The sequence below is a fragment of the Musa acuminata genome, chromosome BXJ1-1, assembly GCF_036884655.1.
Source record: "Musa acuminata AAA Group cultivar baxijiao chromosome BXJ1-1, Cavendish_Baxijiao_AAA, whole genome shotgun sequence".
NCBI lineage: Eukaryota > Viridiplantae > Streptophyta > Magnoliopsida > Zingiberales > Musaceae > Musa > Musa acuminata.
The window spans coordinates 4,396,040-4,410,398 of record NC_088327.1 but is presented as its reverse complement, the minus strand read 5'-3'; the positions used below and the strand labels follow the sequence as shown (position 1 = coordinate 4,410,398).

The 14,359-nt window shown below is 43.4% G+C and overlaps 3 protein-coding genes across 4 annotated transcripts; 2 read left to right on the top strand and 1 right to left on the bottom strand.

Moving 5' to 3' along the window:
- The first annotated feature begins 62 nt into the window (after positions 1-62).
- Positions 63-2,340, top strand: LOC103987775 (VQ motif-containing protein 9). Its single transcript, XM_009406178.3, has one exon. The coding sequence runs from the start codon at positions 1,368-1,370 to the stop codon at positions 2,145-2,147; it is 780 nt and encodes a 259-aa protein (XP_009404453.2). The 5' UTR covers positions 63-1,367; the 3' UTR covers positions 2,148-2,340.
- Positions 2,341-3,702: 1,362 nt separating this feature from the next.
- On the top strand, positions 3,703-6,026 carry LOC135583197 (metacaspase-1-like). Of its 2 annotated transcripts, none has more exons than XM_065117059.1 (5): positions 3,703-4,689; positions 4,772-5,102; positions 5,170-5,290; positions 5,391-5,585; positions 5,674-5,826. In XM_065117059.1, the coding sequence occupies exons 1-5, from the start codon at positions 4,164-4,166 to the stop codon at positions 5,689-5,691; spliced, it is 1,191 nt and encodes a 396-aa protein (XP_064973131.1). In that variant the 5' UTR covers positions 3,703-4,163; the 3' UTR covers positions 5,692-5,826. The 2 variants fall into 2 exon arrangements, with proteins under 2 accessions (XP_064973131.1, XP_009404463.1); XM_009406188.3 differs by lacking the exon at positions 5,674-5,826 and adding an exon at positions 5,873-6,026 and having other exon boundaries at positions 3,707-4,689.
- A 2,554-nt stretch (positions 6,027-8,580) lies between these two features.
- Positions 8,581-13,586, bottom strand: LOC135617024 (pentatricopeptide repeat-containing protein At4g19890-like). Its single transcript, XM_065116911.1, has 3 exons — positions 10,709-13,586; positions 9,301-9,459; positions 8,581-9,187 (listed from the first exon to the last, which is right to left on the bottom strand). The coding sequence occupies exon 1, from the start codon at positions 13,577-13,579 to the stop codon at positions 11,489-11,491; it is 2,091 nt and encodes a 696-aa protein (XP_064972983.1). The 5' UTR covers positions 13,580-13,586; the 3' UTR covers positions 8,581-9,187; positions 9,301-9,459; positions 10,709-11,488.
- Positions 13,587-14,359: the final 773 nt, after the last annotated feature.

The window sequence follows — 14,359 nt, the reverse complement described above, 5'->3', positions numbered from 1 at the left end:
GAGAGATTGGCGCCCTTGGATTTGGTGAAGAACACAGCAACTTTGATATACTTATATATAGGGTGGCATGTAGGGAGTATTTTTAGCAGAAGGGTGGGGTGAGGTGGGGAAAGCTGTTAAGCCAATAATGGCAGCTGGACAACAAGAGCAAAGCAGAGTTCGATGCGTGTCTCATTCGCTAGTCTAATTTAGGTGGGTGATCATTATTGGCGTGGTTAACGAAGAGTTTAGGAGGGTTCATTGGTTAAATGCCTCTTACATCTGTTGATGATGGGTGACTATCACTTCAATTGGAGTTGAGGTTTATACTAAAATTAAGGATACATCAATTTATGGATATTACCTTTTAATTTATGGGGATAAAGTTATAATCCTTTCCGGTTTCACATTAACAAGAATTTTGGGATATAATATTAGTGGGGGCTGATTCCATTTGAAACATTGTAATTGGGGTCCGATCAATAAAAATCACTTATAAATCTTCTAAATTAGTTTAAGAATGATTATTGATGATTTATATTTTTTCAAGGATTAATATTGGTTCCTACCTTGATTTTTTTGTCTCATTGCGAGTAAAGCAAAAATAAACACTGTGAAAGAAGTTAAAATACAACCTTCTTCTAGAGAACACGTCCAAGTATTTATGCTGTCATGACACATGGAATTATATATATATATAGAAGAAAATTATAGAGGTTGGTCAGAAATTTCGCTTTCGTCGTAAGTAACATAATTAATAAATATTATTCAATAATTTAGAAATACATCTGGAAAGAAAGAAGTCTATTCCTCCACAGTACCTCCGTGGGACACGTGGGGAAATTTTGGCCCGTTTGCACCAGCAGCGGATAGACCTCGTCCTTTACCTGATCACCCACCCAAGACGACGCGTCACTTTCTCCACAAAGGCGGCGCATCACGATCCCAACCCCAGCCTTTCGATTACAGATGGACGTCTCTGATCCGGTCATAACCCGCGCTATGCGGTCAAAGGGTCTCTGCGTGGGAACACCTTACACTCCCAATGACGATAAGTATAATCGTGCGGTCGTCGTTTCCCTCACCGCTCTGACGTGGTCGTCGTTATCCGACACTCATCATCTTCTCTTATCATTTTCCTTCATGGTATTGCTCCTGTGTCTAGTTCGAGCCACCAAACACATAAGCCAAGCATACAACTTGTGGTTGCTGGTGGTCTCCATTGTCTAATGGATCCTACACTCTATCTAATTGGTCCCTCGAAACACTGCGTAGGAGATGATGCACATCTACCTAGAACTATACAATACTACTACTAATACTAATACTTATGGTAACATGAACCTATCTACCACTACCAGTCCATCAACGTCGGCAACGCTACTGCCATGGCAAAAAGCTGCCATTCCTCTGCTGAGTCGCCCTCCTCCGCCACCGCCACCGCCACCGCCAACAACAGCAGTGGTGTTACTAATGCCACTGCTGCAGGTGCTCACTTACACAGCTCTCTCAGGTCTCTAAACAGAGCTTCTTATAAGATAACCAAACCCCTTCCCAAACGCCCCAACCTTGGCCTGGTTAGGGAGCAGCAGGCGGCGCTTACGACTGGCGGCGGAGGAGCGCCGTCGCAGCCGCCGATCTACAACATCGACAAGAGCGACTTCCGCAGCCTCGTCCAGAAGCTCACAGGGTCGGCGACCCACCGCCACCAGCTCGGCCCTGCAGCGCCACCGCCTTCCGCACCCGGCCCTCCCCCTACTTCCCGGCTCCACCGCATTCGCCCGCCACCGCTCGCCCACCTCACGCCCCGCCCGCTTCCCCTGGACTCATGGACCCGGCCTCCGCCGCTCTCGCCGCTACCACCGCTGCCCACCGTCAGCGCTGCGGCGGAATCGCCGATATCGGCATACATGCGCCGCCTGCAGAACGGCTGCCTGCCTGACATCCAGCCGTCTCTGACCGCCGCGCTGGTGCTCCCCCCGCTCGGCTCGCGACTGCCGTCCCCTGGGACGGCTTACGAGATGATGGTGGCCCAGGGACTGGTGTTGCCGACATCACCTGTAGTGCAGCTGCCGAGCTCAATGTTGGGCGAGCCCTCACGCCACCAAGTTTCCATCTCTTCTCCACTGGTCTTCGACGAAGGTATGTTGAGCCATCACTTAGGCTGAGTACTAATAGAATTCCACCCTCTTTTGTGTTCTTAGCTTTGTAAGCTGCATGTAAATACAGTGATCAACAAGAACTTGGACTCCTTTAGGACAGATCTGATGCTGTGTCCAAAGCAACAAAGAAGTGTTTTGTTTGTAAATGGATTACAAGCATGTAAATCTCTGTGAAAAAGCTGCTTTTTAGTGTCAAAAATATGACTGGTCTCATCCTACAGTTCTTCCCAAAGGTGGTGAACATGTTTAATGTTTGATGGGGAAAATATAAATTAAATCACCTTGCTCACAGGAATAAGTGACCACCAACTTGATATGATTCCATGATTCTGACAATGTGGTCTTGTGATTCTTGTAAAATCTAGAAAGAAATCTTAGGAGTCTGACTCAAGAAGCATATGTTCTTCTCCTATATGAAGATATCACTGGTGAACAGGTGGATACTTGCAGTGTCTTTTGGAAGATGAAGAATATAGATGAGATCAGCAAAATGCCTAAGCTTTGGTTTGGAACCTCTCGGGAACAAAAAGCCTAAAGAATGGTTAGGTTATGAATTTTATGTGACATTTGGGAGATGATAGGTAAGATTCTATCTTGTAATATGAATAAACTATATACAACGGTGGATTTTGCAGCTGAAAGATCAAAGTAAGCTTCCGGTTTCTGCTATGTTTCTAACCTATTGCATGCAAAAAGTGGCCTGAATTGGAAGTACCCTTTTTTTATTTTTTTTTTATTTTGTGTTTCATATTTTCACCTTATCATTTTCTATAATGTTGATCGTCGAGCCTTTCCTACTCATCACAATCATCGACCTCAACCCTCGACCCCTTTGTCTCTCGACTCTCATTGTTCATCATATTCGCTTGTCACTTTCGTCCCTCATCGTCGCTCAATTAAAAGAGTAAAGTAATTTAAAAAAGAGACACTATCGTACGAGCAAAGCAAAGATAAAGAAGGATGACGACAAGGAGTCTTACGCGATGAAAGAAATTTATAAGATTATAGAAAATAAGAGACATCATTCAAGAAAAAAATAAAAACAATCATACCTTATAGAAAAAATCTAAAAATAAGGTTTTTTAAGAAAATTATCCATCATATATAAAGAAACTGGTTATTCATAATCTCTTTTTTTTTATTAATAATACCTTAAAATATAAAAATATTTTTTTTATTATTGATAATATTAATTTTATCAATTTTATCTTTTCTTTCTTCCCTTACAATCGTTTATTAGTGTCGTCATCATCGTCGATGTTCAATGCTGTTCGACCATGGACGAGGAGAAGAAACGAAAGAGAAGGAAGAAAACAACTTAGAGTATGAAGAAGAGAAAAATGTTATTTACATATATTTACAAAGGGATAGTCTAGAAATATTAAAAAAATAAAATAATATTATAAATAATAAAAATAAGGGTTAAATTAGTAATCTCTTATATTAACCTACAGTAGTACATCACCAACATCTATAAGACTTATCTTTCAGCATTCACTTGTTTAAATCATTCGGCGTTCGAGGAAATGCTCGAGAGAGCCGCTCCGCCCGCGTGAGGCCGTCGCCCTTTTCCGTGAGGCCGTCTCCGACGCTCTCTCCATCTCAATCGTCCTCAACTCTTGCACCTCGCTCTTGATCACGAGGACCGGGGAAAATGCTTGCACCTGACCCTCCGAGATCACTCTTGTGGGGCGCGTGCGCTCGCAAGCTCGAGAGGTGTTCGATCGAATGCACGAAAGGGACATTGTTGCTTGTATGGTGATGCTAAAGGCCTTTTCTGATAGAGATCTCTTCAATTCGTCATGTAAACCATGTTCACATCGTCCAGTGTCCAATCAGATACTGCAAGTTCATTTTGGAGTCAAAGTAGGACCTATGTCGTCCACATTCGTTGACTAAATCTTGGCATTGTAGCGAGGTGCTGTTCGTTGATGTAGTACCTTAAATGCAACGCAACCCTTCGAGGTAGTGCGCTGGAAAGGAGATCAGGAGGAATCTAGTTTTACTTTCCGATGGGCATATATGCCATGGCAGATGGGGAGGGAAAGAATAAAAAACCTTGTGACCTCTGGTGAAGGCTCTTCCGCAAGGCCATGGCCATCGATGGACTTTGAAGTAGACAGCATGTCGAGCAGGAAGAACACAAGCGTGAAGTGCAGCAGCTGCGGCGCGCGCCTGGTCGTGCCGCCGCAAGCTCAGACCATCTGTTGCGCCGCCTGCCGCGCCACCACTAACGTGGGGAGGTCCCGAGACCCGGTCCGGCAAGCTGTGGGCATCGTCAAAGCCGTGGTGCTGAACATCTGCAGCAGCATCAGCTCCCTGAGCTCCTCGTCGTGGAGCAGCGGGTCGAGCTCTTACGGGTACCCGACGATGGGTCAGCCGTCGAGCTTTCCCCGGGTTCGTGGGAAGAAGAGGGCGGTTCTCGTCGGCATAAGCTACGCTGGGCGGCAGTACGAGCTCAAGGGGACGGTGAATGACGTCAACTGCATGCGGTACATGCTGACTGAGAAGTTCGGGTTTCCAGCGGAATGCATCCTGGTGCTCACCGGTACGGAATTCCTCCATGGAACCAAGTCGAACACCATTGTTCCCGTCTCAAACAGAGTCGTTCCTTTTCCTGTCGCATGCAGAAGGGGAGAGGGACCCGAACCGGGTGCCGACGAAGGAGAACTTGCGGGCGGCGATGCGGTGGCTGGTGAGCGGGTGCGTGGCCGGTGACTCCCTGGTGTTCCACTTCTCGGGCCACGGCGTCCAGAGGCTGGACTCCAGCGGCGACGAGATGGACGGCTTCGACGAGGCGCTCTGCCCCCTGGACTTCGAGTCCAACGGCACCATCATGGACGACGAGATCAACGACACGCTCGTCCGGCCGCTCCGCCGCGGCGTCAAACTCCACGCCCTCGTCGACGCCTGCCACAGCGGCACCATCCTCGACCTCCCCTACCTCTGCCGGCTGTCCAGGTGATGAACTACACACAACATACATGCATGATTGCACCATATACATGATCGGGGTTGCTTTGAGCAGGGCTGGGTATTACCAGTGGGAGAATCACACCGCACCATCAGGCGTATACAAAGGCACGAACGGAGGATTGGCTATATTGATCAGTGGCTGCGATGACCACCAGACCTCAGCGGACACCTCGGTGAGTGCATGCTTCACCTCTCCTTCACGTAGAGTGTTCTGTAACCAGTAAACAGCGACTCCATGTGATCACATCACTGCAATCTCAACTCCTACTGCAGGCATTTGCAGGCTCGGCTTCTACGGGTGCCATGACCTACAGCTTCATACAAGCTATCGAAAGTGAACCAGGAACTACCTATGGTCGCTTGTTGACGGCCATGCGCGCCGCAATTCGTGCGTCCGGCATAGGCATTAGCATCAATGGCCCAATTGCTTCTCTTATGAGGAAAGTGTTCAACTTCGGGTCAACTCAGGTAAAGCTTCTCATGAAACAAAGCCCCCTTTCTTGCTTCCCTTCTCTCTCTCTCTCTCTCTCATCTTTGGTGAATGTTGATGCCATAGGATGCCAATGTCATATGATAAGCATTAGGAACTCGAGTAGATATTGTGGCATTGGGTGACGAGGAGCTCTAATTTGATCTGTTCGATAGGGATCTTTGCCGAGCTATTCACTGAGTCTATCGCATGAAGCTCTGTTGTATCGCTTTCTCTCAAGTTTTGGTCGTATAGCATGTTAATGCGAGCTTAATTTGGCTTGCAGGTGCCTCAGCTATCTTCCTCGGAGATGTTTGACATCTACCGCAAGCCATTTCTCCTGTAACGCCACTGCCTTTCATATTAATATGTATTCGTCTCATGATAGAACTTGAGGATGTTTCTTTAAATTTATAGAATATTAACCATGTTCGATGGCATGCCATGACTTCTCATAGGATTGCATATCTTATTATAGTGACAAAGAAATGGATTTGCTTCTTCCTGTAATAGAGAAGTAAATTTGTTTCTTCCTGAATTTGCTTTATCAACTGAGAAAATACAGAATCTTTTACACATCAAGTGACCCTTTATATGAACAAAATATATATTCTTTTAATTTGATTTGTCTCTCCGTGTTGCTAATGGCCTCTTGAGTTCTTTATCCCTGATATAAAGGAATACCTCGGCACATGAGGTATTGAGGGGCGGAGTGCAGCTAGACTTCTGATCGAACTTCCACCTTCTACTCCGGGGAGGTGTCGAGGGGAATGTGCTGCTCATCCAACGCCCGGTAAAATCAATCGGGTTTTGGCGATGGGCTTAGAGGAGCGAGAGGAGTATCGTTCATCCATGTCGAACAAGCTGAGTGAGCTGGGGTAGGAGGAGAATTGGTGATCTGCGTGATCTCAGCCATCGACAACATCGGGGGTTAATTATATGTATGGGTTAATTATATGTTATCTAGACCTCTTTAGTATTTTGATCCTTAAATTTTAAAAAAATTATATTTAAATTTTTATAATTATGAAAGTAAAACATTTAATCTCGTTTACCCTAACGTTATCGACTTTACTGACGGAAAATACAACACGTGTGTGGATGATACGAAAACGATAGATAAAGAGGTAATTTTAATGATACTGACAAACGATGATGCCATGGGTGGTTGTAATGGTGGTGACCGGTCTTGCTGATATCAATTCAAACATCGACAATGAGAAGGAAAAGGAGGCAGAGAGATAAGGCATTTGTGTCAATGCCGGAAGGGAAAGAGGAGGGAGGTGAGGCATTTGCATTGATGTCCTACCGCTTTGCCTCCTTTTCCTCTTCTGATGATGCGGTGCGACATCAACGCAAAGGAAGCAATGTAGCATCGCACCGAACGATGTGATAGTTGATTAGAACAATGAGGAGGTAGTGGGATATGACGCTAGAGGAGGAAGAGGGGGCAGGTGAGGCATTTGCATCGATACTACACCGCTCTACCTCCTCTTTCTCTTCCAATGATGTGGTGGTCAACGAGAAAGAAGAGGAGGCAGAGCGATACAATATTGATGCAGAGGAGGTAGTGTGGCATCGCACCGAAAGATGTAGTAATTTTCGAGAACGAAAAGGAGGCATAGCAATGCAACACTGATGTAGAGAAGGTAGTGTAGTGCCGCCATACCAAACAATGTGGTGGTCTACGAGAATGAAGAGGAGGTAGAGCAGTACGATGCTAGAGGAGGAAGAGGAGGTAGGTGAGGCATATATGTTGGCATCGCACTGTTTTGTCTCCTCTTCCTCTTCTGGCGATATAGTAGTCAACGGGAATAAAGAGGAGGTAGAGCAATGCAGCACTGACGTGGAAGAGGTAGTACGACATTGCACCGAATGATGCGATGGTCGATGAGAATGAAGAGGTAGAGCGGTGTGGCATTGATGCAGAGGAAGCAAAGTGGTGCGGCATCGACATAGAGGAGGCAGTGCAATGCTGCACCGAACAATGCAGTGGTCAGCAAGAATGAAGAGGAGGCATAGCAGTGTGACGCTAATGTAGAGGAGGCAGTGCAATGCTGCACCGAACAATGCAGTGGTCAGCAAGAATGAAGAGGAGGCATAGCAGTGTGACACTAATGTAGAGGAGGCAATACGATGCTACACTGAACAATGAGATGGTCAACAAGGAAGAGGAGGTAGAGTTGTGCTACACCGACACAGATGCCTCGTCTGCCTCCTCTTCCTCCTTCGGCATCGCACAACTCTACCTCATCTTTCTCCTCCCTCCTCACCGTTGGTGATGCAGATGCTTCACATGCCTCCTCTTCCTCCCTTGATGCCAACACAGATGCATAGCGATGCCGAAGAAGTAAGAGAAGGTAGAGAGTGGTGCGACGTCGACATAGATGCCTCACCTCTCTCCTCTTTCTTCTCCGACATCGACACAAATGTCTCATCACTCTTCCTCCTTATCATTGATGTTCGGATCGATATTGGTAAGGTTGACCACCGCATCGTTCTCGCAAACCACCACCACAACAGTCACCCACGGTGTTATCATCTGTCACCACCGTTGAAATTATCTTTTTGTCTATCATTTTCATGTCATTCATATACATGTTGTATCTTCTATTAGTAAAATCAATAACGTTGAAGTAAATGAGATTAAATATTTTATTTTTATAATTATAAAAATTTTAATATATATTTTTAAATCTAGACTGAAATACTAAAAAGATTTAACTACAAAGAATAGTATAATAATATATAATTAACCTCGGTCAGAGTGAAGACTGGTAAAGTAACAGCGGGAGGGTTCGTCACTAGAGGTTTGACCCCTTGATCAAAGAGAAAGTTAGGGACGATGTCGTAGGATCTTCACGTGTTCTCGTGAAATTGACTAGATTATTTTACGACATGTTTGCTCTCTTTGGAGCCAACTTGGGTTCTTAGTATAGTACATTAACTGTAGTCATAGCCAAACATGAAGAAATATGATAACCTGTGCATACATTATCAGGTAATCAACAATAGATTGATGATACTCCATCCTGTTACAGTGTAAGGATTGAAAGAATCTCTCTAGGAAGCTTGCAATAAGCAAAGCACAATCTAGCTTTAGCTGCAACTAAAATGATCAAACTGGAAAAATACAGCAAGCAGTCCTACCAACGAATGAACCTTTTACTGTAAAGAGTGCAGAAAATCCTATTTCTTTTGGGACATTCTTGTCTCTGTGCAGATGAAAAACTACTGGAAAACAATGGCAACCTCAAAAGTTAATGCCTTCTAGGAATCAAACAATTATCTGTAATCAGCAACATCTCACGAGGAATGGAAAAATTTATATGTAACCTGGAAGGGCATAAGTTCTACATTGCCAGGTTTGGCAGCACGCAGCTTGGGTGTACGCCTTTGTATAATAATCTACTCGGGCTTTTCTCCGTGATGGAAATCAGTAATCAACATCAAGTGATAGAAACAAAGCGTATTTATGCCATTAGTCGAACCACATTGATATCTCTGTTCGGTGCTTCCGTGGTTAATTGCCTTGCCACTGCTTGTGAATCTTTAATCTTCCCAGCAACAAAACATCAACTGCCTCTTATTGATCATTTACCTGAATAGAATTTATGGGAGATCTTGATATTTGTAGATGTCCTCCTAAATATAGTTACAAAGAGAACAACAGAATTTGTCATCAAGGAATGCAAAGGGTTCTAAGAAGCAAACCTTCCACGGTCATCATTCGCAACAATGACAAGTCCACTATCTGCAGTGACATCTTTGGAATGTATATAAGGATTGGACTGCAAAAGTGATTTGAGGCTCTCGTTGCCAAAAGCTTGGAAAACAGCTTATGTCCACCAAATCTTGGAAGACCTGATAAATCTGGAAGGAAAAAATTCAAGATTCATGTGAGTGCTTGTTGAATCAAGAATGGAGTAAATTGAATGCAGAAGATACAAACATGAAGAAAGAATGCCTTTTCCTTTGAGATGAAATCTTTTGTAGGGTTCTTGATTAAGAAAATAAATCTCTTAATTAGCAAATGATTCACCAAATACATAGAGTTTCAACAGAAACGATCACACTACCTGGAAGAAGTAAGTCATTGTTTACCATAAGGCATGTGAGAAGATACAGAAAAGAATAACTTGCCAGAATTGGAGGGCATAAAGGAAAATTAAGGGGGCATGAGAATAAGAATGACAAATCCCAAAGGAAATTTGGTGCTTTTGAACTAAAACCATGACATCTGCAAACTAATCTAAGTTCAAGCTTGAGATGAGCTCACACTTCAGCAACTGTTTATTACAGGAAGCCAGATGTTGATAATCAATTACCAAAAGGGTGTTTTTATCATACAACAAAAGCTTATACATGTTATGCTTCCTGGTAAGTCATAATTAGCACGTTATTTAAGCAAAGGCTTCCATAAGAACCTGGCATGTTTGAAACAAAACCACCTCTAGTCTCAATGCTTTCATGGACCTTGTTTAAGATTTCAATTCCCACAATGACTTGGTGAAAAACTATTTCCATCTGCAAAAGTCAAGCCGATCTAAGGATAATGATAAAGGTAGGCCCAGAGAGTATTTAGGACTTTTTATGAGTTCATGAAGATGCTTGTACTAGAATGTACATGAGAGGGAAATAGGTGTAACTTCATCGGGGTTGATGCTCATATGCGTATACAAGAACAAGAATGTAAATGAGAGAAAAAAATTTAAGTCAGTGATTGGTTTTAACCAAAATGGCCAACTTAGAACTAACAAATAATCAACATGAAAGCTGCCTAAAAGCAATTGATGGCTTACCTGTAAAAGTATATGGTATGACTGAGACAAGTGTGAGGATGTTATTGCATACCATATACTTTTACAGTCACCAATGATGCATTGTGTGAGAGATTTTAACATGTTTCTCAACAAAGATGAACCACATAGGAGAACAAGCTTTTCCATGTCATGAAAACTATATCAGTGTGTATTCGTGTTCCTCAAAGTTTTCCAACACATCCATGAACCATGGCTGTTCCACGAATATGAGGCACAATCGTCAGCCAGATGCACACCTCATAAGCATTTGAAGCTTGCAGTACAAGATCTTTTCAAAAAACACAAGAACAGAAGCTTACCAATCGCAGCAAAGTTGCTCTACAACCACAGATTGCACCAGAGACAAGAATTCTGCTAAAAAAAATGCAACTCATATGATGCTCATGTATCATCTATGTGGATGCCACATAAACCATGGAAGCCTCAAATATCGAGCTTCTTATTGGATATCACGCCATCACCAACATATAATGAAACTAGTGTGACCCCTCTTTTGCACATGGATAACAGATTGTGATCCCTATTTGCTAATCCGACAGCATCCAGTTTCTGGTTTTGGGAGATGTGTCATCTGCCACAACTGAGGTGGAGAGACACTGATGTGTCATCTGCCACATCATATATATGTATATCCCAAGGTTTGTAAAGTTCAGTTAGATTGCAATGCACAAAATTAAACTGATGAGCTAATCTTTCAAAACCTGCAGAGACCACTAAACCATTTTGCCAGAAAGAGAACCACATTCCACTTTACATACCCAACAGCAAATGTGCAGATCTGCCAGAATCCCAACCTTAACTGCATTTGCACTTATACAAAGTTGGTGAATCACAAAAATAGCCTTAACCATGCCCTGTCCCAGTGAGATTCTGTCATGGAATGGTTTTCATCACAAGAAGTGCATGCACCACTTAGAACATGAATACCAATCTACACATGAGCTGTTGATTATTTAAATATCAGAAACTTGCTGACATTTCTCTTTGACTCATCGGACAGAATTTGCCAACCATCGCATTGAGCTTTATGAGGAACATAGGCAATCTTTTCAACTTGTTGCTCAAGTATTATGTCCTGCTTAAGTTATGGTGCTGTTGTCCTTAACAAAGCTAAGTGCTCCCTTTGAAATCCTCTCAGAAAGTTCTGATGCAGTCGAATACCTATTGTTCTCATAGCATGCATTTATAAATGCAGCGTAGGTTATGCGGTCAATGCTGTGATCTTCATCCAACAATTTGTTGATGAACATGCCTGCTGCATCTACGTGTCCCTCAAAGCCGAGCTTCCTAACTAAGATATTGGCTGTGCGAGTCCATTGTTTTTTGTCTAGCCTCTCCAATACTGATAAACCAACGTTTGATTTTTGCCTCTTGCAATATTCATAAGCCAATGTAATGCGACTAACTTCACAGGGAACCAGACCTTTGTCTAACATGGCCTCATATAATGCCCTTGCCTCATCCAGCCTAGACTCTTTGCAGAGACCACTGACCAAAGCACCATATGTTATTGCATCAGCTGAACATCCATGCTGGATCATCTTCTCAAAAACCCTCAAAGCAGAAGTTACTTTTCCAACCCTACAATACCCACCGATCATCGATGTATATGTTTGTTTTGTAGGAACTAACTCTAACTTGAGACATCTTTCAAACAACCTCTCGCTCTCTACCATGTTCCTTTGCTTGCAAAATGCAGCAATTAAAGTGGTATATGTGTGAATATCTGGATGGCAGCCTGCGTCAACCATCTCATCAAATAATTCCATAGCTCGAGAAGAGTGGTCTCGCTTGCAATGCTCACTTATAAGAATAGTATATGTAAATTTATCCATCTGCAACCCCTTGTTTGAAGCCTCTTGAAGCAATCTATAAGCCTCTTGAATCCTTCCCTTTTTGCAGAGCCCATGGATAACAGCATTATACGTGCAAATATTTGGAAGACAACTGTCACTGGTCATTTGATCCTTCAATTCATAAGCCCGCTCCAGATTCCCAGCTTTACAGTGTCCATCAATCAGAGTGGTATAGGTGTTGGTGTTGGGTGTCAAACCCTGCTCCCGCATTCTCGTCAGCAACATTTCTGCCCGATTAAGCTTGCTCTCCTTGCAGTAACCTCTGATCATGGCTGTGTAAGTGCAAACATTCGGCTTGTATGAGTTGCTCCGCACAAGCTTGAGGAACAACCTGAAAGCCCGATCAGTCCATCCAATCTTGCAAAGCCCATCAATCAAGGCTGTGTGTGTATAAACATTCGGTTTTAACCCCCTCCCCACCATTTCCTCAAGCACCTGAAATCCCTGCTTCACGCTGCCCCTCTTGCACAGCGCATCAATCAGAGTCGTGTAATTGATCACATTCGGAGCCAGACCGATCTCCAGCATCTTGCGGAAGAACCTGAAGACCCAACTGACGCAACCCTTCTTGCAAAATGCATCCACCACCAGCGTGCATGTAACGTTATCGATTCCATGACCTCTCTCCTCCACCGTCCTCAACAGCCTCTCCACATCAGAAACGCGGCCCTGCCTGCAATAAGCGGCGATCATCGTCTTGAAACTGCACGAATTGGGATACGTTCCATTCGCCGGCATTTCAGCAAACAGCTGCTCCGCATATTCAATCAAGCCCGAACCAACCGCCACCCTAAGAACCAAATTCATGGTGTGGATGCTGATGGGCAGCCCCTGGCTGCGCATCTCGAAAACCATGTCGACGGCCTCCTTCAGCCTGCCAACCTCGGAAAAACTCACAGCCATGCAGCTCATGACCTCCTGCGCCTTCTCCAAGTTACCGAGGTCGACCAAGGAGCACGCGGCCGTGACGTAGAACCGCAAGAAATGCCTGAACTGGGGCCGGGCGACCGCCCAGCGGAAGAAGCTGAAAGCCACCATGGATCCCTCCGTCTCCGCGAGGAGGGCAACGGCGGCCACCGCCTGCTCATCGGTGAGGTCGACATGCAGGGACCGGAGTTTCTGGTTGCCGTCTTCGTAGGTCTGGGAGATCAGATTGCAGACCTCGGAGACTGTGGGCGGAGGGTTTTGCGGTGTAAAGGTGGGATCTTGGGAGGGTTGGCGGGGTAAAACGAGGTCGGCGAAAGGCCTGGTCTTGTTGGTGCGGGCGCAGTAGTAGCGGAAATGAGGAGCGAGCAAGCGGTGGAACAAGCGCATGCCTTCGCGATTTGGCGACCGACTTCTTCCAAACGAGTATTATATATATATATATATATATATATATATATATATATATATATATATATATATATATATATATATATATATATATATATATATATATATATATATATATATATATATATACATACATATATACATACATATATATATACATATATATACATACATATATACATACATATATACATACATATATATATACATATATATACATACATATATACATACATATATATATACATATATATACATATATATATACATACATATATATATACATATATATATACATATATATACATATATATATATACATATATATATGTATATATATATATACATATATATATGTATATATATATATATATGTATATATATGTATATATACATATATATATACATATATATACATATATATATACATATATATACATATATATATGTATATCCAGTAATTTATCCAGTAACTTTTGTTGCAGCCATCCTTATCACCGTCGAACCTCTTCAGCCATTCCCTGAACTCCTCCACCGACATCAGCCGCTCGCCGACGGCGTGTCTTTGATCGCCATGATAGGCTGCAACTCTGGTAGTTCGTGTGGATCCATCTCGCTGGTATTTATATGCAGCAAAACCATGGTTTCTTCCTTGTTATCCTGTGAGAGGATAAGACTAGAGAACATGCCAACTCCGCCTTGCTTTATCTGCTACAAGAAACTTGTTCTGCATGCACGATCATATTGCGAAAGATGATA

What these genes read in the sequence shown, in the direction of transcription:
- LOC135583197 (XM_009406188.3), top strand. Translation starts at nt 4,164, where the DNA reads ATGCCATGGCAGATGGGGAGGGAAAGAATAAAAAACCTTGTGACCTCT. An exon ending in ATGCATCCTGGTGCTCACCG is followed by an intron (nt 4,690 to 4,771) that starts GTACGGAATTCC and finishes TGTCGCATGCAG; the next exon opens with AAGGGGAGAGGGACCCGAAC. An exon ending in TACCTCTGCCGGCTGTCCAG is followed by an intron (nt 5,103 to 5,169) that starts GTGATGAACTAC and finishes TGCTTTGAGCAG; the next exon opens with GGCTGGGTATTACCAGTGGG.
- LOC103987775 (XM_009406178.3), top strand. Translation starts at nt 1,368, where the DNA reads ATGGCAAAAAGCTGCCATTCCTCTGCTGAGTCGCCCTCCTCCGCCACC.
- LOC135617024 (XM_065116911.1), bottom strand. Translation starts at nt 13,579, where the DNA reads ATGCGCTTGTTCCACCGCTTGCTCGCTCCTCATTTCCGCTACTACTGC.